The sequence below is a fragment of the Salvia miltiorrhiza genome, chromosome 8 (genome assembly GCF_028751815.1).
Source record: "Salvia miltiorrhiza cultivar Shanhuang (shh) chromosome 8, IMPLAD_Smil_shh, whole genome shotgun sequence".
Taxonomy (NCBI): Eukaryota; Viridiplantae; Streptophyta; class Magnoliopsida; order Lamiales; family Lamiaceae; genus Salvia; species Salvia miltiorrhiza.
Window position 1 is genome coordinate 3,254,512 of NC_080394.1, and position 24,883 is coordinate 3,279,394.

Below are 24,883 nucleotides of genomic sequence, written 5' to 3' on the forward strand. Positions count from 1 at the left end.
TATAATGCTTGTTAGAAGCGATTGTAAAAAATAACCTTTTGCCATAAATACAATACTTCTTCCCTGAAAAAAAAAAGTATGATGTCGATTTATGAAGTAACACTTATATATAACTGAAATATCCTATAGATTCAAATATATTTACATCAATATTCCTAAAAAAGATATTTTATATGTTGATAATAATATATCATGCACCTAAATTAATAATAAAGTATTCAATATGCATATCAAATTAAAAATTGTGACAAGAAATTAATTTACGGATAAGTAAATTCGTAAAGTTCTTTAGTCTGTTTTACGGACAATTGAATGAAATAGTTTAGTATGTTTGATGCAAGTTCTTTATAATTTGTAGATTATCATAAAGTTTGCAACTTGGAACTCAGAAGTTTATCCTAAATACAAAATGTATTTGAGATCGTCAATGTTCCAAAAGAGATTGAATGATTTGACAATACTTATTATGTATAGAAAAAGAGATTTTAAATGACATAGATTCGAACGATATCGAATATGATTTTACAAATAAAAATGCTAAACGGTGTTATTTTTTTATAAGTAATGAATATATATATATTTTTCAATGTATTGCATACGATAATACCGAGCCCTGTCTATCATTTAAAATTGAGATATCCTTTTTCATTTTTTTTGAGAAAAAATATGAGATATCTCGACTTTGCTAATTTCTGGAACATACAATGAATCGAGAAGGAAAAATTTCACCGACTTCGAAATTTATTTACGATGCCGAAAAATTTGATTGTAGTGTGGGAAGTCTGTGTATCGTCTTCAATTCCATAATAATTGACTTTTCTCACCTCAAAAAAATTAATAATAATTGGACTTTTCTATTTGCCACATTAATTAGGTAGTTGGGGGACATATAGAATTAGATAAGTTTATCTCTCTCTGAGTTGGAGAAAGGGAAATGGTGATAATTGATTTTTTTTTTTTTTTATGATAAATTAACAGTATTAAATAAAGAAATTTAAAAGCCGCGCCACAGGGGACTCGAACCCAAATGAGAATTGATTCTTAGATCTCTAGAAGGTAAATATTGTGACGAGTTTCATTCGATGTGACCCACAATTTGTTTCGGAGTCGGACTCCTATTAGGACGTTTGCACGCTGCAGATATATAGGATTGAACCTGATATTTCGAGGGTTCTAGGCGAAAAAAAGAAAAAGAAAAACATGTCTTTATTTTTTACTAGTTGCACATGATAACCTTTTATACAAGGTTGCACAATTTTAATATTAACAATAAAATGCAATAAACCAATAAATAATAATTTATTGAAATAATTTAGATTTTCTACCATTTTGAAAAGCAAATCATGAATAATATCTTCAATTTTTTTTTTGAATTAATATATATTTTTAAATACTACTATTATCTATTGGGCCAAAAATTAGGGAGTCTGGGCCGTTGCCCCACCCTTTACCCATAAGGGTTGGCTTTGTGAATATATTGATCCCTGTCACTTTTTTTAGTACTCCCTCCGTCCCAGCTTTTAGTATCCAACTTTCCTTTTTTGGCCGTCCCACATTTTAGTATCCATTTCTATTTTTGGTAAAAGTAGGTGGGGGTCCTTACTCCACTTTAATTATTTTAAATCTCACATAAAATGTGGGACCATTATTTCACTCACAACACATTAATCACTTTATTAAAACCCGTGCCGTTCTCAACTGGATACCAAAAACCGGGACGGAGGGAGTATAATTCTCGCTATTTAGTTTAAGAATAAAATAATAAATATCACTTTTTATAATAATTGTTATTTTTGTTAATAATAATTCACTTCTGATGTGAGTCTTTGCCTTTTTTGTCAAATATTACAACCAAATTGAAGTCAAGATAGGGAACACAAATTTAGGGTTGGAAAAATCCAATATCAAGTGCTTATATCAAGAAGTTATTTCCCTTACTAAGTTTCATTTTGTGGATGACAGACTTCTTCTTTTTTGGATAACAACTTTGAAGGAGCCTTTCTCTAAACAGGACAAAATTAAGATTTTTATTTGGATTATACCACATCTATAATTACTAGTAATATCCACTTCTAACATGCATCAAGGTAAAGTGAACACTATTTAAAGATTTTATTATATAAGTAATTGTTAATATGTGTTTGCTCAAATATCTTTTCTGAGTCATCCATCAATCAACAGATGAGATTATCTATTGTAAGTCAGTCGTAATTCTCTTGTGATAGTAATAAAACTCTGGTTAACCTTTTTATGGATGTAGAATCGACAACAATTCAAACACGTAAGTCTTTGTGTTTTGGAGTTCATACATGATTCATTGATTATTCTTGTTTGTATCTTTGAGTTGTTGTGCCTGCGTGTGATTTTGTGTGATTCTTGATTTGGTGAATCGATCATGATTCACAATAATAGATATAGATTTACATTCACCATACATAAAGTCAGCAAAAAGTAAAAATTAATTACTTTTGATATTCAGTATTGATTTAACATGCATAATATACTCGTTAAGTCAATATTCCACATTTAAGCTCAGTTATTTGTTTAATTGATAAATTGTTAGTTGTCAATATATTAGTTAACTGATCACTCACTTGATAATACAAATTAATTTAAACAATGTCAGCTCACTCATCGTGTACAAGATCTAAATAAATTCAGACCTAGCTAACATTTGCTAGCTATCAGATTCTTATCTTCCGTTAAACTTTCAAAGCAACATAAAAGCTTATAATTATTGTATATACATCGAGCTCGGAGACAAATATAATTTTTTTTAAACTACTAAGTTAATAGGATAATATTATTATTATTATTTGAATAATCTAATTAACATATAACTCCAAAAAAGTATATATGCAAGTAATGCAACTGTGTAGGTATAATTTTTTTTTTTTTTTGTATTTATTGATATAATTTTAAATTTACAATACTAATAATAATACTAATATGCTATCGCCGTTTCCCCTAATTCAGAGTAAGATAAATTTTACCCCTCTCGCACGCTCGCCGCCGTTCAGCTGCGCGCCACCGCCCCCGCCGCCGCCGCCGCCGACGTTCAGCTCTTTTACTTGAAGAAGATAAAGGAGTTGTCTAGTAACTGTATTTCTCTTACTCTTTTTTATGTGCATTTCTTCTAATAACTCATTATTCGTGTAGGTGGACTATACACAGCTCTAAGGGTTTCATTTCGAGTTGTTGTGTGGTTCATTGATTTTTCTGAAAATGTTTGAACAATCAGATTCTCATCTAGACTCTCTAATTTGAATTCTATTTTCCAATCTCTCGAGAAGCATTTGGGAAATTAGGTTACAAAAGGAGAATTGTATTTCGATTATCTACCAAATTTGATGTCGGATTAGTTAGAACTTCTTGGTGTAATGGTCACTCCAAGTAGCAATTTCACCCAACCTTTATTATATGATCGCTATGAACACTAAGTTTTATTCCAGCATTTCTTTACTGTGATTTTCTGCAAGTGGTGCTGTAGAAATTGCTCGTTTGAGACATGTTTGCAGTAGTTTGTGAATATCTGTTTGAATAATTTTTCGACTTTAAGTTTGGGAAACTTTGAAAACATACATTGTCGAACCTCTGGATTTGGTTTTGGTTCAACAATGCTACTCTCTCTCTCTCTCTCTCTCTAAGTGGAAGTATACAATTATTTTGAAGCTTATTCAGAGAGTTTAGCTACATCAACAAGCAGAGGACAATGGCAGACGAAGCGATCAGAAGTGTAAGCATCCTCGTCCCAACTGTAACTTTTTTTTCTTTACAAAATATGCTTACTTTGTTAATTTCTGCTTTGGTTATAGGCATTTCTTGAAATTCAAAGTCGGATGATTGAGACCACTGCGAAGTTAAAGCAGGCTAGTTCATGACTGATTGTAATTTGGTTCCAAAAATATTTTCTTATGAATAAAGAGAGAAAGGATTATAAATTTGGTTCTCTTTCTCTGATTTTTATTCAGGTCCAGAATCAGCTGCGAAATAAAGAAGGGGAGAAGAAGCGTGCTTACTTGACTTTGGAGGAACTTAAGCTGCTATCTGACGATACAAATACTTACAAATCTATCGGGAGAACGTTAGTTTCTTTTTAATGTTCATTTTGTTAGTCGCATGTTGATTAATATATTCTATCATACTCCCTCCGTCCGGTAAGAATGCATCACTTTTTCCGTTTTCGTTCGTCCCTGGTGTCCCATAAGAATGTATCACGTCTATTTTGGGACATGACCCGCTTTGTCTTTTTAACCACGATCACTCATTTCCACCTAATCCAACACTCAATTCAACCACAACCACTCATTTCTACATGGTGTGATCCTTTCTCCACTCAATATATTATCTACCAAATTATTTTAAAAGTTGTGCCGTCCCCCAAGTGATACATTTTTGTGAGATGGAGGGAGTATGCTATATCGTTGAAGAGGTCAAAATTGTTTGGCTTTGAGTATGATTGTCCTTAAAAACGAAGATAATATGGACAGGTTTATTTTGGAGCCAAAATCATCTCTGATGGAAGAACAAGAAGGAAAGCTTAGGGATAGTGAAGCTGCTATTTCCTCTTTGCAGGTATGATTGAGAACTGAATCTAGTTTTTGGAATTTTGAAGATGTGATGTTTCACGCTAGATGGCTGCTATATATTGCTCCCTCCGTCCCACTTTGATAGTCCACATTGCTTGATTGGAAAATGTGATTTATATGTAATTGTTCTATTTTGCTCTTATTAATTGTTCTACATATTATCTTCACACACATTAAATAAGGTTATTTTAGTAAAAGAAAACTATATTGCAGTTTAAATTTAGAAAGTGGATTATATCTTGAGACATCCCAAAAAAGAATAGAGGATCATCAAAGTGGGATGGAGTGAGTATTAGTCATGCTTTAGGGGTGATACTAGTTGGACATAAAGATTTTGAGTTAGAGTTTGTTGGTTTAAAGAATGACAACTTAGGCTCCAGAGGTACTAATTCTCAGATTTATAGCCCTAACTTTGACCAATTGTCTGGAACACGCAACTTATGAAGACGTGATATTTATTGTTACCCTGGCTTCACGTTACACTGCAGAAGACTGAACTTCTAAAACTTATGTTATTGATTTGGAAGGTCTTTTACCTTCAAGAATGAGGATTTCTCTTACTTGAGGTGCTATTAGGTGTCATATAAAGCTCTTTGCATTCTCTTCTCAGTATACGTAGCAATCTCAAATTGGATGTAAATACTTCCTCCGTTTACGAAAGAACTTCTAATACTTCCTCCGTCCACGAAAAATGGAGTGAAGAAGAATTGTTGGTTTTCTAATACTCCCTCCGTCCACAAAAGAACTTACTCCTTGAAAGAATTCACACGCGGCCGCCAGCTTTCCCAAAATAAGGGGAGAGAGTGACACGAGTTTTAATAAAATGTAGGGATGACAATAATACCAGCACGTACCCGCCCCTAATGGGCCGGGTATGGGGGTGAAATTTCGGGGGCGGTTATGAAACTTATTATACTTGGGTCAGGTTCACGTTGGATTCGGGGGTATAGGTACCCGCCCCGATTATATTTTTATATGTTTGATAGTGTTTTTGTTAGAAGATATATTTGAGTTTTAATTGTGAAATTTATGGTATGTTTGTGATGTTGAATAATACTATTACTCCCTCCGTCCCATTTGTATTAGCCCTTACAAATGGGATGGAGGGAGTATTTATTTTGAGTTTTTTTATATGTTTGATGGAATGAATAAAATAATTTTTGCATAAGAAAATCTTCCAAATGTTTTGAGGCGGGTATGGGGGTGAAAAAGCAATCCCCGCCCAAACCCGTCCAGTTGCCATCCCTAATAAAATGTTGTCGAGTGTAATGGAAGTGGAGAAAAAATTGTTGAATGTACTGGGAAGGGTGAAAAGTATTACTCCCTCCATCCAGGTATTTTGAGACCTTTTTTTTCGGCATGAGAATTAAGAAAGTAGTGTTTTGTGTTTAGGTGAAAAAGTGAAAAGGTGAATAAAGGATAAAACTTTTGCCAAATAAGGAAATGTCTCAAGATAGGTGGGATAAGTGTTTCAAGATAGGTGGGACGGAGGGAGCACTAATTTATTGCGTTGGTGAAAAAGGTAGGGTAGATGGGGTATTTTTAAGTGGTGGGGTATAGTGCCAAAATAGGTAGAAAGTTCTTTTGTGGACGTCCCGAAAAGAGAAAGTAGGAAGCTCTTTCGTGGACGAAGGGAGCATATGCTAAATATCTAAATTTACACTGTATGTGTTGTTGTATTTGGTTATATGGTATGGTCGTAGTTATAAAAGGATGATCTGATCCTAGAATTGTCTACTAAGAATTGGTGCTTGTCAGCTTTGAGCACTAAACGTAAATATATCACACACAACTATCATCAAAGCCATTGCGATGTTTCGAAGATGTTCTAGAATTACTTAACACCAATGCTATGTACACTCATCTGATTATTTCTCATTATGTTATTTTCTTTTTGTCCAAGTTCAATATAAGACTAATGCAGACTTGAATTCATACTAGGCCATGTGACGTTGAATCCAAGGAGATTAAGACTTTTTCTATGAAAATTACCACTGCAGAATTGTTGTCAACGAATGTAATTACTTTATGATATGAACTTGGTTGAGCTCCAATTGATTACGAAGGGAGGCTAAACTGTATTGGAACTTGCAAGAGGAGACTGAGAATAGTAATAATCTGTTAGGGAGCGTTTACTTTGTATGATTGATAAGATGCATAATTGAGTATTTTTATCCTCAAGAGTAGGATTTCTTTAATCCTACCATTTCAATGGGATAAGAATCAAAGAAAAATAGCTTAAATGATAGAAATAATCAAGGACCTTAGAATATCCTAAAGTTTCAATCCATCAAAGTAAATAAGGGATTAGCCTTACTATTTTTATCTATCAAGGCTAATCATTCAAAGTAAACATCCCCTTATAGTATAATGTAAGTTGTTTCTTGCAGAATGTATTTCGGTGATCTTATCATATGCTTTAGGAAGCTCGTTTTATCTATGTTTTACTTGATGAACATCAAAGGAACATGTAACTTGAAGTAATATGTCGTTGATGTTGTGATTTGACAGACGTCGAAGGAGTATTTAGAAAAGCAGATGGCTGAGATTGAGAACAACCTAAGGGAGCTTCTGCAACAAGATCCTGCTCTTGCTCGTCAGATAATGGCCATGTCCGTCTAAGTCTGGTTTCCGCAGCAGATTTTTCGACTTCTCTAGCAAACTCGGTAATCTGTTTTCTTCACTTTCTCTTACTCTCTTCGTGTGTATTGTGTTGTGGAGTTCAGCTCTTGGTATGCTATACTTACATTACATTTGGCAATCGATTGCAAAGCTACACTGTCTTTTAATTGTTATCATCATCATCAATATTTTCTTTGAATGAATTTTATTTTTAAATTGACCAGTGACTTGTTTTTCTTCAATAAGTGCTACTTGTAAATAATGAAGCACGTTCCACTTTTGAAGGCGACAATGTCAAGAATTCCCATGAACATTAAATAGAAAGAGAGTTGATTTCAAAAAATTGAGTGAATCGGTCCCTAACTAAAGGAAACACTAGTGGAGGTCAGAATAATTGGACCAATTAATTAATTAAATTAAGATGGTTCCAGGAAAATTACGTTGCTTATTTTTGGGGAAAAAGACTAGACAAGTTTTAGTGAATTAAAGGGAAAGAATTTGGGATTACTCATGTTTTGTTTTCTAAAGATTAATTAATGCACTAAATTTTAGTGTAAAATTGATGTCGATGTGCTGTATGTTAGTGTTAACTTTATTTAATCAGCTAGAGAACCCAATGAATGTAACTTTGATGATTATCATATTTTAGGATAAGGTTTTGGCCTATTTGAAAATGTAAAAATAAATTATATTGTGACATCTATATGTAGAAATGAAATTTGAGTAATTATATTGATAATACAGCAAAAACAAAAAAGAAAAGAATAACGTAAGAGATTTACAGAAAAAGTGAAAATTCGAGTATGTATGTATGGGAGAGAAAGAGAGAGCACAAAAATATCAAACATATATTGTGATATCTATGTCACAATATAGATGTAGCAAAAAAAATAATTATATGAATAGATGTAAAATTTGTATCATTTTTAAATGTAACAAAATATACTTATACTTTCATGTATTAATGTGAATGCATATGTGAACAATTACACCTTAAGATTTAACAAAATCTGTGACTATATTTATTGGTGTCACTAAAACTATATCACTATTAGACAATTTTGTTGTAGAGATGTGGATCGTATTGTAATTTATAAGATGATACTCCCTCCGTCCCACTGTATCTGAGACTCTTTTTATTTTGTGCGTCCCACTGTAAGTGAGAATCTTTTCTTTTTGGGTAAATTTTTTTTCCTTTAAACACCTTTTCACTTTTTCACCTACACACAAAATACATCTTTCTTAATTCTCGTGCCCCAAAAAAAGGTCTCACTTACAATAGGACGAAGGGAGTATTATTGTTGATGTTTCTTTCCTTTTGTAGATAAAATTAGAAAATTAATTATTTCCTCGTGGGCGCATTTAGAATAAGAAAAACAATGGCAATTAGTATCTTATACTCTAACCCTATTTATACCAATATTCACTTTGCTTGACTGAACTTCTTGTGAAAGACCTCAACTTTTCTTTCATGAAGTGAACAAAAAGATGTGAACTTGTTGATTTTTAAGCACGATCGAGTAGACTTTTGTCATGGAATTTGATATCATTTTATTCTAAGATTTTTCTATATAATTATAGGTATCTTTCAACACAAAAAAAGGAGTCTTATCGTGCAAGTCATCTTATAATTTATATTTCAAGTAGTGAAGCGTTTCTCTAGGGCTAGGCTCGTGTTTTTATTGTTATTTGTTACACTAACAATGTTGTGTATTGCACGATTACAAAATATAGTAAATTTCAAATTTAATTTGTGTTAAAACATTATCAATTATATAAAAAAAAGTCACGTTTATTCACACATGAGGTAGATTATTACATAACCATTGCGATTAGCTAGCCTTTACAAGAAAATAAAAGAAAAACACCATATGCTCTTTATTTATTCAAAAGAAATACTAATTGTTTATTTGTCACTAAAATTCTTCAAAATTGAAAATAGGTATCCATCATAGAGATGGGATCGACAAACATGAACAAATTATTATTGTTAAATTAAAAAACGAAACGTACATTTCAAACTTATAGTTGACGAATGTAAATTAGTATCATTTTTAGTCATAAAAAAACTAATTAAAACATGGCCTATATATATGAAGGAGTTAAACATATATGCGAATTTGTGATTTTGAGATGTTTGTCAAATTCAGACAGCTTCTAAAATTGAGTTTTCGGTCAAACCGAGGGAAAGTTAACTAGTTAAGTATTCAAATTTGAAAACCAAGAATTCATATAAATCATTTTAATTTGTCTATCTTATATATATATATACAATAAAAAAAATCAAACAAATGCAACTAGGTATATATTAATTTGGATCATGAAAGATCGTATCTTGATTACTTAAATTATCAGTCCATATATCTACGTATATGTCATGGGTGATAACAAATATGATAGCATATCTAAGAAAAGTATTATATACACGAAAAAATAAATTTATATTCACTAATCAATATATAAAAAAGAGTTTATATCATGGGGTACGTCAGTACGTGGAATATTTTGTAATTATCAATTTAATCTAAATAAAATTCAACTCTTAATACTCATAATTTTTTAAAATATAATTATAAATACATAATGAAATAAGTATCATTATATATTACTATGAGATGGATTGTGAATAAATAATAAATGAATTGGCTCAATTAATAATTAAAAGTTCTAGTGATGATGAAGCGCAGTCTGTTGGTAAGACGCTTCTCTTTCAATCAATAGGTTGGAGGTTCGAGTCACCCTAGGAGCTAGAGTGTGAGTGTGTTTTTTCCTTTCTTTGGTTGTAACAATTTTTGAAAAAAAAATAATTAATAGTTCTAGTGTGCAAAATCAAATATAGATGATTCATTAAAAAAAATAGATAAAAATGATATTTTTATTTAGTAAATAGATAAGTTGAAAATAGTTCATTTTCTTCTAAACATTTATTCTTCCTATGTGCCATAAGAGTGCATTTTTTTGTCATTTTGGTACGTCTCATAAGAATGTGTATATTTTATTTTTTAACACTACTCACCATATAACACTATAACAAAATGAGTCATTTTATCCACTCGTAACATTTATTAAAATCTATATCACTAAAAGTGATGCACACTCTTGAAAGACAAAGAGAGTATAATATATGCTTCTTGAGTAAGATCCAGGCATCCCATTTTCCCTCATTTTCACTCCAATTCATGATAGTATTATCATGAGGTGTTTGGTGTGATAATATCTTTCTAATCTAAAATGTGAAAATTAAAAGATCGGCGAAACCTTTTTTTTTTCACCTTACATAATTATATAGAAAAGGTGATGACCATTAAAAGATGATAATTTTTTTATATATATTTTTATTTTTTATTTTTTCAAAATAAATTTACAACTAAAACTACCTTATCATATTATTTTGTTAAAGTATTTAACTTTTTTTGTTCGAACATATTTTTATCTAAATAGCATTATTATATAATTAGTTCAAATTAAATCAAACCAACTATATCCATGAATAATTGTTACCCTATTTTGAAAATGAAAAAAGAAAATGCGAGAAATTATTCCCACTTTATTTTAGGGTCGACTAACAAATCGAATGATTAAAACTATTAATTTCACAAAAATATATAAACAAACTTAGCCCCTGACGCGATCCTCTTGAAAATAGTCAAAAGTTCACACTTTTTTGATAAAGTCAACAAAATTCTATAATTTTTCACGCGTCTCCATAGTCCAAGTCTCCAAATCACGCTTTTACCATTATACCCCTCTTTCCATATCTCCTTCCATATAAAAATCTCACATTCATTTTATAGCATCTCTTGATTTTAATTTAACCTCTCATTTAGCTTCAAACTCCAATTTTTTTTTTTTTTCAATTTATGTTGCTCCGATCAGCAATAAAGTCTTTAATTCAGCGGAAATAAATCGGCGGCGGTGAAAATGGCCGGAGCTAGCGGAAGATCGCTGGAGCAAACGCCGACGTGGGCCGTCGCCGTCGTGTGCTTCGCCTTGGTCGCCGTTTCCATCGTGATCGAGCACATCATCCACTTAATAGGAAAGGTAACATCACTTACCAAAATCAAAATTCCAAAAAAAAAAAAAAAAAAATTGAATACATCTTATAAAATTTTTACATTTTTTTTTTACCTAATATGATCAGTGGTTGAAGTCGAAGAACAAAAGAGCTCTGTTTGAATCACTTGAAAAAATCAAGTCTGGTAAGAACAAACCCCAGTTTAATATGTGATTACATTGCAATAATTTTGAAAACGACATTTATTTAAATTTTTTTAATTTTTTTTTGTGAATATGATGAAGAGTTGATGCTGCTGGGGTTTATATCGCTGCTGCTAACGGTAGGGCAGAGCCCAATATCGAATATATGTATATCGAAGTCCGCGGGTGCCACGTGGCACCCATGCAGCAAGAGCGAGGAGGCGAAGAAGGACGCGCCGCCGGCGGCGGCGGAGGACGACGGCGAGGATAGGCGCCGGAGGCTTCTCTGGCTGGAAGGCGGCGCTAGGCGGATCTTGGCCGGCGGCGGCACCGACAAATGCGCGGACAAGGCATGATTGAAATTACCACGTTTATGGTGTGTGAAATTGCATGAAATAATGATAATATATAACACGTGGGGGATTAATTGGTTGCAGGGGAAAGTTCCGTTTGTGTCGTCGGATGGGATACACCAGCTGCATATTTTCATCTTCGTTTTGGCCGTTTTTCACGTGCTTTATTGTATTCTCACCATGGCATTGGGAAGAGCTAAGGTATATGCATATATATATATATATATATATACACACGCATTTACGTGATAATGTGTGTGTTTGAAACAATTGAGTGGCTCTTATATACGACGTCGTGTTGTTTGGCTTTAGATGAGAAGTTGGAAAGCGTGGGAAAAGGAAACAACAACTGAGGAGTACCAATTTGCGCACGGTACGTAATTTGTTGTTTATTTTACGTTCAATTTTTTTATGTGTGTTTTTGTGTATAAATCAACGAAGAATATTAGTATTTGGGACGGGGGAAGGGGGGTTGAAGCCCCTTAAATATTAGAAAATGGTTGTGAATGCCGACATATCGTGAGAATGAGAATTGATATTAATAAAATAGTATATACAGTTGAATAAACTGTTGATAAATGATAATGCATGCAACCTGGGTTTGCATATTAGAGAAGACGACTATTCATGCATTAGGAACAAGTTATATCAGTACTATGTACTGACTTATTCGTTATTTTCATTTTTCACAAAAATAATCATTCTCATTATGACACACACACACACACACATATATATATATATATATTATAAAGAAAATAAGCCGAGAGATATAGAAAATAAATAATACACTGTTTTAATAATTATAGAATATGCATTCATTGTTTAATATTTAATAGTGGGTGGTTGTTAAATTAATTTATCAAAATTGTGTTATTTTTTTCCATTCAATTTTGAGTTTGAATCAATCCTCTAATTTAAATAAGATTGTAAACTATTGATAATGAAAAATAATTTATTTTTGTAGAAAATAAAATGATTAAAAAAAATAAAGATGGTTCTTCGTGTGCCCTTTAGGTTTATAATAATCAAAATAATCAATGACTACAATTATTTATTATAATAAATAATCAAATGCCCTTTAGGATCTCATTCCAGCCGACTACAATTATTTTTTATAAAAAAAATAACTGAGAGTCAATCCTAAGCCCTTTAGAATTCCACTTGAGCATAAAAACGAACTATACAGACTGCTCAAAAAATTTAGACGATAATCCCCGAACCCTATTTGCGCGCCATGCAAATGCTTTAACGCTATATAATACAACAAATTAATTCAGTCCTGCTATCGATAATTTCTAGATTCGTCGCTGTAACTAATGATTAGTGATGTTTGTTAACTAAACAGATCCGGAGAGATATAGGTTTGCAAGGGAGACATCATTTGGGAGGAGGCACTTGAGCTTTTGGACCAAAACTCCTATTCTAATATGGATTGTAAGATTTTTCAACTATATACTTTAATTTGCATAAACATAAATAATCACGAGCGTTATATATCTAATTATTTAATTCCCTATTCCTCAAATTTTATAAAATGGTCGATTATATAACTAATTTATGACAATTATATTTAAATGTTTAATCATTGATTGCAAAATAATATTTATAAACCATAAATATCATAACTACTGCTTTAATTTTTAGTGGGGTATTGTTGTCTCAATCGTGGTATATTTTTTGGGAAGGCACTTCCATGCATATGTGGATGTCGTTGCATTTCATAAAGTTGAAGCCATCATATATCATAAATTAAATGCTTTTTTTGTAGCGTTGCAAATTGCACATTATTCTACCTTTAGCTTTCTATATTACTATTTTCTAATAAATTTATTATTTAATTATTAGGGGCTATGATGACATTTTCTATTTGTTGACTTTTTCAGCTTTTCTAGGGCTTGAATGTTGACCTTTCCGTTACGACAATCTCAAAACTAATTGAAGTCTAATTCCTTAATCCTTAACAATATAAATCATTGTAGATGTCTTAATCAATTGATTCAATTTGGTTTAGCTTTCAATGTTTGGTATTAATTAACCCCAAATTCCGTTATTGTTGTTCCTCGTTAATTCCTTTTTATTTATTACTCCTCTGTCACATTTACATAGGCTTAATTAGGATAGAGTTAATATAGAAATCCCTCTTAAGATGAAAACTAAGAACCAATTTAAAGCCATTGATTTAAATAAAATAGATGGCTGAGATTAAACTACAGATGCACAATTTCGATTGCATAGATGCACAGTTTCAATTTGCTTGAGTATTTTGCATTGTTGGTTTCAATTGCATAAATTGCATATTTTTTAAGTGCACAGTAAAATATAATAGATGCACAGTTTCTTTTGTTGACTAAATCCTAATCATTAGATCTAATATTTAAAAGGTCAAGATTAGGTTCTTAGTTTCTCATTTTAACAGAGGTTTTTATTAGAACCTCTTCCGGCTTAATTATGTTCTTTTTTCGAATGTCTTAAATATATTGAATTGATTCCACAAGTAATAATTTTTCACTCGTTTATTAATATATTTCTATTTAATTTTTTAATTTACTACAATTTTAGTTCATTATTAAAGCATATTAGTAACTAGTAAGTTTATCTATATATTTTCATTTCTAATTATTTTCTTAGTCCTCGTGTAAATTCCAATCAGTCTATGTAAATGGTACGAGAGAGAATATCATTTCATTAATTACTTTGACTTTCAGGTTAGTTTCTTCCGACAATTTGTAAGATCTGTTCCAAAAGTGGATTACTTGACTCTTCGGCATGGATTTATCACGGTAAGTAAATCCCAATTTTATCTTGACTTGATTAATTAATAAAATCTCGTTTGGTTTCAAGAAAATTAAAACCAAAGCCATGAGAAATTTGATGTAATTTGTTTCATATAATTAATGATCAGGCACACCTTGCACCCCAAAGCCATGGCCAATTTGATTTTCAGAAGTATATCAATAGATCACTTGAAGAGGACTTCAAAGTGGTTGTCGGAATTAGGTTCGTATAATATCTCAATTTTGCTACATAAATTCACGAATAAATTGCTTATAATGCATAAATAGTGTATATTCAGTTAATATGATAAAATTTCCGTCTCCTCCAGAACTTGAACCCATGTTTAAATTGCTATTTCTGCATTACATACTGCTTATTCATAGATTTATGCTAATTTATTCATTATTATCATTTTACACGATAAATTTGAATAAATTAATATCAGTTCTCATTCTACACTATATTTGATCATTCTCAATATATGCATTCTCTCTCTCTCTTGTGGAGTCAACGCTAGGAAAAGTTTATTCAAGTCAACAAATAATTTGCATTGAGTCTACCTTTAATATACGTATAAAATTCGCGAGACTCATCTATGTAAAGTGTGAAATCAATAATTCAATCCTCAGCATTCCCCTTTAATTAATTAAGAAGAGAATTCACATTATGATTAATCGGGCATGAACAATGTATTTAATTTTTAAATTATTTATTATTATATCATCAAAACATCGTTAGTTTTCTTCTACTAATATATATGTGTTACTCTTCTTTGGGTTCTTGCAGTCCACCAATTTGGTTTCTCGCTGTGTTATTCTTGCTCTTCAATACTCATGGTGAGTTCTATTATTTAATTAACTTATACTATATAATATGTATAAATTATTCTTACTCCACAAATCAATTGCTATCTTTCAACTCTATATTTCATGAATTTGTTGATTAATGATTTGATTGTTTGGAGTCTGATAATAATTTGAAGGTACCGTTGAAAACCTCTTGATTATAGAATTTCATGACATCAACTTTCAAGTCATCTTTTTACCACTTTCGATGAAAAAGACTCAACAGTATAAACATCATTAGAAAGATAGCGTCAAGAGTTTTTCAACGGTACCTTCGAGTTGTCCATCATAATTCAGACAATCATTAGTCAGCGATCATTGAGCTCAAGCCAAATTCTAAAAAAGTAAAACTTACGTAATTTTTTTGACCAATTGATTAAAAACCAAAATTTGAGTATATTTCGTGTATTTATGGGCAATTAACCCAATAAAATATGAGGTGATAAACTACTTTTGTAGCATAAATTTCAAACCAATACATATACATGCATCTTCGTTATTTCAAGAACTTTGTAGGATTAATTTATTCTAGATTTCTTAGCTCATTATGATTGACCACAATATGTTTTGTATGTGAACAGGCTGGTATTCCTACCTTTGGCTGCCATTCATTCCCTTAATTGTAAGTTGTCAATTTGCTTTTCTCCACATTCACAATAGACATTTATGTGCACAATTTATAAAGAATTTATTTGTAAATTCAGAAAATTAATTAAAAATGTTGAAAAAATGGACAGGTAATATTGCTGGTAGGGACAAAGCTACAAGTGATAATTACGAAAATGGGTTTGAGAATTCAAGAAAGGGGCGAAGTAGTAAAAGGCGTTCCTGTGGTTCAACCGGGCGACGACCTTTTCTGGTTTAATCGCCCACGACTTGTACTCTACCTTATCAATTTTGTACTTTTTCAGGTACTTTTTTTTAAAAAATTTCTTTTAGGATTATTATTGTTTAAATACGCCAAATTTACTTTCGTTTTAAATTTTAGCATGAACTTTCAGTTTTTTATTAAAATACATGAACTTTAATACTTGCTAGATTTTTAACACCGACCCTCATTTCTTCTAAATTGAATCTTAGATGACATATCTGAAAGATGATTATGACTCATAGAGAACAGATACTTCAGTACGACGTACTGAAGTGTCGCCGATGAATCCTAATCATCTTTCAGATATGCCACTTGAGATTCAGTTTGTAGGAAATGGGAGTAATTAAGTATTATAGTTCATGTACTTTAATAATAAATTGAAAATTCATGTTAGAATTTGAAATTGGAGGAAATTTGGTGTGTTTAAACAGTAATAACGCTATATTTTAATGCCGGAATTAATTAAAATTAATATGAATCTTTTTCTTTTATAAATGTTGCAGAATGCGTTTCAACTCGCCTTCTTTGCATGGAGTTGGGTAAGTTTTATACCTTCAATACATATATATTTTATGTAAATATACATGAGATTAATAGAAAATTAATGGGTATGATTTTATTTTGTTGAACAGTATGAATTCGGTTTGAAATCGTGCTTTCATGAGCATGTGGAGGATATCGTGATCAGGATCTCAATGGGGTAAATCTTCAAGAATGATGCTTCAAAATATATTTTTTACTTGGTAAATTGTTTTTAATTAAATAAGTACTATTGAGTAACGATTTTTACTAATTTTGATCGACAGGATTCTCATACAAATACTTTGCAGCTACGTCACTCTCCCACTTTATGCCCTCGTTACTCAGGTAATTAAACTCATACATTCGCCTATATTTAATTAATGAAAAGATTTAATAAATTAAGCATGCATCTGCACAATAATTAGCATGCCTCAATAATTCTTAATACTTACTAACATTTCAAATATATATATGAGTTCGAGGGTTTTTTAGGACAGTAATTTAGATTGATTTGGAAATTAGGACAATAACTTTCGGACTTGTAAAAATAGGACACTAATTTTTTTAGAGTAAAATAGGACACTAATTAATAAGTGTTGCATCCGCATGACATTTTTCGGCCAATTATCGGTCGAGAAATGTCCTATTTTTACGACACTTATTAATTAGTGTCCTATTTTACTCTAAAAAAATTAGTGTCCTATTTTTACAAATCCAAAAATTATTGTCCTAATTTCCAAATCAACATAAGTTATTGTCCTAAAAAATCTCCTGACTCATATATATATATATATATATATATGATCAAATGAGAATGCTATCTTTTGTGAGTATGAGAATTGATATGAATAATCTTGTATATAGAGTTGAATAAATTGTTTTTAATGCACAAATAACTATTCAAACTTATGTTCGAACTCTGGAAGGGGCGAAAATTTCATGAATTAGCAGAATTGTAGTTGTTCATGCATAAGCAGCTTATTCATTGATTTATACAAAGTGATAAAAAAATTATAGTCGTAATATAGATAAAAATATGAAAATAGTAGTTATTTTGAACAATTATACAGTTATATAATTTACATAAATTTCGCGTGTAAATCGTGTAAGTGTGTAGAAATATAATAGTCCAAAATTTCTAATTTTTTTTCATGTTTTTATCTATACGGCTATAATTTCTTTTTGCTATACGAGAAAGGCTAGAACGAGATATTATCTTAATTAGAGTGGATTAATTAATTAATAAACATTAATTAACAGATGGGATCAAGCATGAAACCAACCATCTTCAACGAGAGGGTGGCGACGGCGCTAAGAAACTGGCACCACACGGCCAAGAAACACATAAAACAAAGCCGGCACTCGACGCCGATGTCGAGCCGCCCCGCCACGCCGTCGCACCACACGTCGCCCATCCACCTCCTCCGCCACTACCGCTCCGAGATGGACAGCGTCCACACCTCCCCCAGGAGGTCCAACTACGACGCCGACAACTGGGACACCGAGTCGCCGTCGCCCAGCCGCTTCCACGGCGGCGTCGAGCTCTCCCATATGGACAGAGAGGTGGCGCTGGCCGACTCGCCGCCGCAGCATGAGATCACCGTTGGAGGGTCTAAGGACTTCTCCTTTGATAAGAGAGACACACTAAATAATTGATCACACATATATATAATTGTAGGATTGTATAATTTGTATTTGTAAACTTGTAATTACCATTTTTCGGAAAAATATTTGGGGAAGTGGAGATATGGGCTCTCATCGCAGGAATATTTGAGTTAGAGAATAATTTTTTTCCTTGGCTGGCCTTCTTTTCTCCCGATAGATTTAATTGAATTATATATTGGAGATCAGTGTAAATAAACAAATATTTTCTTTATTGTCTCTTGTATAACATATACTAAACATTTTTTATTTAATAAAATGGTACTTTTATTTATTAGACGCAGGGTTGTAATCAAATCGAAGCGAATATCACCATATTTGATTCGTATTCATCGATTCGATATTCAATTCAATGTCATTTTCCAATTATTCAATTCGATTCGTTATCTATGCTATTCGATTCGAAATTCTGAAAATAAAAATATGTAAAATAATATAGATATATATCCAATGTATTTATCTAACAAACACAAACAATAAATGCCCAGTTGACAATTTGTAGATTTGTTGTGACAGAAAATTAGATATATTTAAATATCGAAACGAATATCATGTTTTCATATTTATATTTGAATATTAATTGAATCAAATATTTGTAATTGAATATTAATCGAATTGAATATTTATAATTGAATACAAGTCGAACAATCATGTGTTATGTTTCAACTACTAAGCAAAGCTCGCAGCCCATTTCCGTTCAGGCCCAAAAGCCCATTAAAATTGATCCACTTAATATTGGCCCACCACATCAAAATCTCTTATAACTTCGGCCCCTTTTGCTTTGGACATTGTAGCATGTCTTGTACGAGTACGTCTCAAAATAAGACGGTTGCTATCCAAATCCACATTCATATTTAATAACTAATATTTATAATTATAAATTTACGAAAATATATGTTGTTAAAATAATCATATAGTATCAAGTAAATTTGCTTTAATGAAAATATTAAAATATAGTTTTAATAATTATTTTATTTTTTACTATTTTTTAGTAATATTTGTAGTTAAAAATAATAAACAAGAGAGAATGACGAAACAATAATATAGGTAGCAGCCGCAGTCCAAAACAAAACCATCAAAAGAAGGGGAAATTTTAATAATGCAAATTAAATATTGCAGAGTACAAGACAGACTTGGGGATTCGCATGGTTCATGCAGCTCTGTTTCTATTTTTACACATTTCAATTTTATCCCATCTTTTAGTATCACAATGTTATAATTTGACATTTACATTGTAATAAACTCTTTTTAATAATTCAATTTTGTTTTTTGTATTTTTATTTTTGAAACCCAATAATCTAATTTAATTATAATTTATTCATTTTATTAGCAAGGTAAGAGTGGTTATCTCTTATTACATTTGTGCTCGTTGATCGGTATTTATATGATCATCGCCACAAGGACATAGATGTCATACCATATAGCTAGGGTTTTGGGGATTGAAAATCTGTTAGTTGGAATTGTACCAATTGTGGGTTCAAGGCAAGTATTCGTGTTTGCGCACTTTGTCCGCAGGATATGCTTCGACATGTAGTAACAATTTTGTAAAAAAAGACATAAACATGACGACAACGACAACAACAACATATATATAATTTGGTTTGGACCTGGCCTGGTCAAATCTTGAGAGGTTAGGTTAGGTCCACTAGTGATCGGGTCTTGATCATTAAACGACAGGTGTGACATATTTAATTATGCCATCTGACTATCTCGATTCTCGGGGCTTTTTCCTGGATCCCGCCTGGAGGATCCTCTCGCTACAAGATTCGAATCCTCGTATGCGGAGTTTTTTTTTCGATACTATTTACACTTGATAGATGTTATTTGAGTTTTTGGGTTTCGACACATTTTTTACCTTCGTCCTCATCATTAATTATTACTATATTTTAAAAAATTATTAAATTATATTTTATTAGTTCCGCTTCACTTGACCTGCATTCTTTTTCCATCTAGTATATATGTTTGGCAAAAATAAAAGTCACTAATTTACACAAATAAATGGGTCAATACACATATTAATAAATACTTACTTTTAAATAATTGTGTCCAAAAGAATTAGATCGAAATGAGACGGATTTTCCTGCACATAATAGTATCTTATCCAATCACCTAAAATTATAATAAACCTTATTAATTTATTATTAAATGAGATTGAGTTTTCGGTTTTGTTAGTATATATATATCCCTACTTAATGTTATGTGAAATTAATAATATATTTATTTCAGATAAGTAAATAGTAGTAGTATATTTTTACACTACTGTGTATGGATAATAAAAAGTAAGACTAAAATTTGAAGATGAGGAGAAATTTTGCAATCGATAATTGATCTATAAATAGACCAAGCAGTAATCCTGCTACTGCTGCGCCCCTTGTTTGCCGGAACAAATTTCTTTTTAGTTTTTATTCCATTCACACACACACACACACACTCATTCTCACACCATATTTCCAGAAAAGGCTTTCAATTTCTGTAATTTGTTTCAATTGAAAAAAAAAATCATTTCACTGCAGCTGGAGATGGATGTTTGTTTCGCGAAGTTGAGCAGGCAATTTTACGCAGTGATTTGTTTAGGTGTTGTTCTCATCTCCGCCGTCATCGCTCACCAGTATTTCGACGATGATGAAGTATCCGTCCGCCGCCGCCGCCGCCGCCGCAGCAGCAGCACCAACCGCCGCCGCGCGCTCCACGGTTGTTAATTAGAGTTTGTATCCTTTTGTTTTCGATTTCTTTTTTTATATGATTGCAAACAGGGGCGGAGCCAGGGGGGGGGGCAGTGGGGTCACTGGACCCCCCTGGAATTTCCAAAAATCCCAGGGGTATTTTAGTAAGTTTACAAATATATTTAAAAAAATAAAAAAAATATTAATTTTATCTATCCTCCGCAGCTGAAATCCACATTCTGCCTCGCCTCCACTTCCACCTCCGCATCCCCAAATGCATCATCCTCCGCAGCTGCCTCTTCCCCTTCAAGCTCCACATTCACCTCACTCAATTTAACTTCCTCTTCTTCTTCCTCTTCTTCATCTTCTTCATCATCATCATCATTTCCCTCATCACACAAGTCTCCTAATCCAACCCTGACACCGCCGCCGTCCCCATTCTCATTACCACCACAATCTGATTCTGAATTCCCACAATTCCCCATTCTCGGAGAGCTGCGATTTGGTATAGGGCTGAGACATGGTGGCGGAGAAGCGGGCGTAGAAGATTCCCAAGTCCCGCGGGAAGGCTAAATTCTGCGAGGAGCAGTCCAATAGGCCCTGCAGAAATCGGATCTCGTCGGGTTCGGTCCATATCCGGTGGAACTTGAAGGGCGGCGTGGCGGTGGTGTGGGGAGCTTCGATGTGTTGTTGTTTGGGGGTTGAATTAGGGTGGAGTCCATGCTGATTAACTGCAGAATTGGGGCTCAACCTCAACCTCTATCGTTAATTGCAATTTTTCTTCTCTTTTCGTTTTCAGGGCTATTATTTTTATCACTAGTAAGGGCATTCATTTTGATTTTGATTTTGATTTTTAATAACCTGGTAATTACTGCTCAAAATTAATTAATATCGGGGGACTTTTGGTATTTCTATTTAGCCAAAGACTTTGGCAGATCAATTTTGCATGGATTTATTTTGTTACATTTGTTCAATACATATAAAATTAGAAGAAATATTGAGCAATGCATTACTCAATCTTTCATTGATAATAACTCACTTTTTTTTTCTCATTTATAATGATATATTTTTTTAAAGAAAAATCATATTCTCTCAGGTTAATTTGCTATAAATACGCCAACTTTTATCGATTTTGAATTTAGACATGAGCTTGAAAATTTGTCTGACAATACATAACCTTTGCACTCATTTTAATTTTTGGCCCGCCTAAATTTTCCGGTGATATTTGTCTGAAAAAAAAAAATTTGGACCCCCCTGAGTCGAAAGTCTGGCTCCGCCCCTGATTGCAAATTTGTGGCACGAATTATTGAGCTTTTTTTCTTGCCTTGAATTATGTTTTAGTTTTGGAATATGATGTGATGAAATGGGAATAAAATTTTGTTGATAAAAGAGTGTGCCTTATCCTTTTCTCCATTATTATGCATTTTTGCAGAATCGGTGGAGCCGCTGCATAAAACCTACATTATTATATAGTATTATTTTCTTAGAATTGATGTTATTTTATCATCGGAATTTTTAATATTTTCTATAAAATATTCCGAATATTCATTTTCTCCTCAAAATTATAAACTTAATTTTAACATTTTTTATAAGTTAATGTTCATTATATATCTATGTAAAATAATGAAATCATCGGTCGTATACAAAAAATTATGGGAAAGAAGATATCATCATTCGTTTAAAATACTAATTAAATTAGTTTTCTCAGCCACAATGGTTGAATATATTTTGTTTTTAGGAACTTCTTTGTGCAAAAACTCCAAATTTATTGTATTATTGTATGTTTCATCCTTTCATTTTCTACATTTGCAGCCAATAATCTCTCTCTCTCTCTCTCTGTATCATTTTTCTACGTCTTTAATTTCTTTGTTATTTTCCCTCCAACTGTTAAGTTGAGGTTCGAATTATCAAGTGAATAATAAGAAATTATTATTAATTATATTTAGAAAAAGAAAAGAAAAAAAAAAAACCCTCCTTATATAACCCACTTTCGAAATTATCAAGTGCATGTCCAAATCATTGTAGTTTTTTTTTCCCTTGGGCTTAGCCCAATTTTGAACCTACTTTAATTTTAATTTTCCATAATGTAATTTAAGAATCTAAAATCTTAAAGCCCATTCTTCAATTTATCCATAAAAGTTCGAAATATGTATTTCAAAGCCTAACTTCAATCCACTATTGCGTATTCTGAACCAAAAATATTACTGTGTCTGTTCATCAAATATTTTCCACGTTTTGGATAATACAAATTTTAATAAAATATGGATGTCTGTTCATCAAATATTTTCCACGTTTTGGATAATACGAATTTTAATAAAATATGGAGGAAATTATTAGTGAAGTGAGAGTCTCATTTGAGTGAAAATATGTGGACCATACTATCATAAATAAAAGGGTTATTAGCCTGTAAATACACAAACTTTTTATATTTTCTGAAATTTAACATGACTTTTATTTTTAGCCCACAAATACACGAACTTAGCATTTTTTCTGATTTTTGACATCGACATGAAAAAAAGTCTATTTATTGTTGAGGTGGAGGCCGGAATACATGATGTGGACTACGAAATATGCACTTGAATAGAGTAATTTGATTCATTATTTTGATTAGAGAGTGAATGACATGGTACACCGGCCTTCACGTTAATAGTAAATTAGAATTTTTTATTGTCGATGCCAAAAATCAGAAAAAATGCTAAGTTCGTGTATTTGTGGGCTAAAAATAAAAGTCATGTTAAATTTCAGAAAATATAAAAAGTTCGTGTATTTATAGGCTAATAACCCTAAATAAAAGTGGTAAATTTTTTATGAACGAATAAAAAGAAAATTGTGATAAATTTTTTATGGACAAAAGGAATAATATAAAATTCAATAATGAGTCTAATAAATAAAGCCGAATATGATGGCATATATGACTTCTCACTTTTCTAGATGTATCATAAAAAACGAAGTTAATAAATGTTTTAAAAATAATAAGAGTACAACTTTTTCAATATACAACCAGTAGATCTAGAAATAAAAACAAATTTTCTTTTTTTTTTGAAAATTTGAATTGAATAGTAGTGTACTTGTTTTGGGAAGTGGTAAAAATTAACCCTTTACACCAATATATAACCATGCATATGTAGACAAACATATATTCTGAATTTAATTACTATAAGACAAGAAAAAAAGAAAAACCTCTCTCTCTTTCATGACACACACACACAGAAGAATGTCTCTCTCTCTCACTCACAGACACACACACACAAAAATGGTTCTAAAAAATCATGGGTTAATCATTTTCACTTTCCCCCATAAACTTTTCATAACCTTTTTGTTGCATTTACTTTTACCAAAAGTCTCCCAGTTCATACTTCGCTATTTAGGCAAAATATATTTAAATAAAAAATAATTAAATATTTTTAAAAATATGTATTTGTTTAAAATATTTAATTTGAAATAAAGATAGTTATTTTTATTGTTTTTTTATCTTTGCGGCTATTTTTATAGTATAAAAATAGCTATATTGATATATTAACTCTATTCCTCTAAATATATAAGTAATTAACCTTTCCAATATGCTCATATTTATTATTCAATAATTTATTAAAATTAGAATAAATTAAAAAATTAAATAGAGATATAATAATAAATGGGTAAAAAAACATTACTTTTTATGAAAATAGTCCTATGTAAATGGGACATCCGAAAAAGAAAATCAAGCCTATATATATGGGACGGAGGGAGTATTGAACATACTCAAACAATTAGTAAATTACTCCCTCCGTCCCATATATAT

The 24,883-nt window shown here is 31.6% G+C and overlaps 2 protein-coding genes across 3 annotated transcripts; both read left to right on the forward strand.

Annotated features, from left to right (window-relative positions):
- The first annotated feature begins 2,938 nt into the window (after positions 1-2,938).
- Positions 2,939-7,427, forward strand: LOC131000045 (prefoldin subunit 1). Of its 2 annotated transcripts, none has more exons than XM_057925794.1 (6): positions 2,939-3,102; positions 3,673-3,736; positions 3,816-3,869; positions 3,972-4,084; positions 4,491-4,575; positions 7,101-7,427. In XM_057925794.1, the coding sequence occupies exons 2-6, from the start codon at positions 3,713-3,715 to the stop codon at positions 7,209-7,211; spliced, it is 387 nt and encodes a 128-aa protein (XP_057781777.1). In that variant the 5' UTR covers positions 2,939-3,102; positions 3,673-3,712; the 3' UTR covers positions 7,212-7,427. The 2 variants fall into 2 exon arrangements, with proteins under 2 accessions (XP_057781777.1, XP_057781778.1); XM_057925795.1 differs by having other exon boundaries at positions 3,682-3,736.
- Positions 7,428-11,004: 3,577 nt separating this feature from the next.
- LOC131000046 (MLO-like protein 6) lies at positions 11,005-18,716 on the forward strand. Its single transcript, XM_057925796.1, has 15 exons — positions 11,005-11,252; positions 11,353-11,410; positions 11,511-11,758; positions 11,846-11,962; positions 12,074-12,134; positions 13,110-13,198; positions 14,470-14,544; positions 14,667-14,761; positions 15,326-15,375; positions 15,966-16,006; positions 16,122-16,295; positions 16,759-16,794; positions 16,888-16,955; positions 17,062-17,122; positions 18,038-18,716. The coding sequence occupies exons 1-15, from the start codon at positions 11,133-11,135 to the stop codon at positions 18,431-18,433; spliced, it is 1,689 nt and encodes a 562-aa protein (XP_057781779.1). The 5' UTR covers positions 11,005-11,132; the 3' UTR covers positions 18,434-18,716.
- Positions 18,717-24,883: the final 6,167 nt, after the last annotated feature.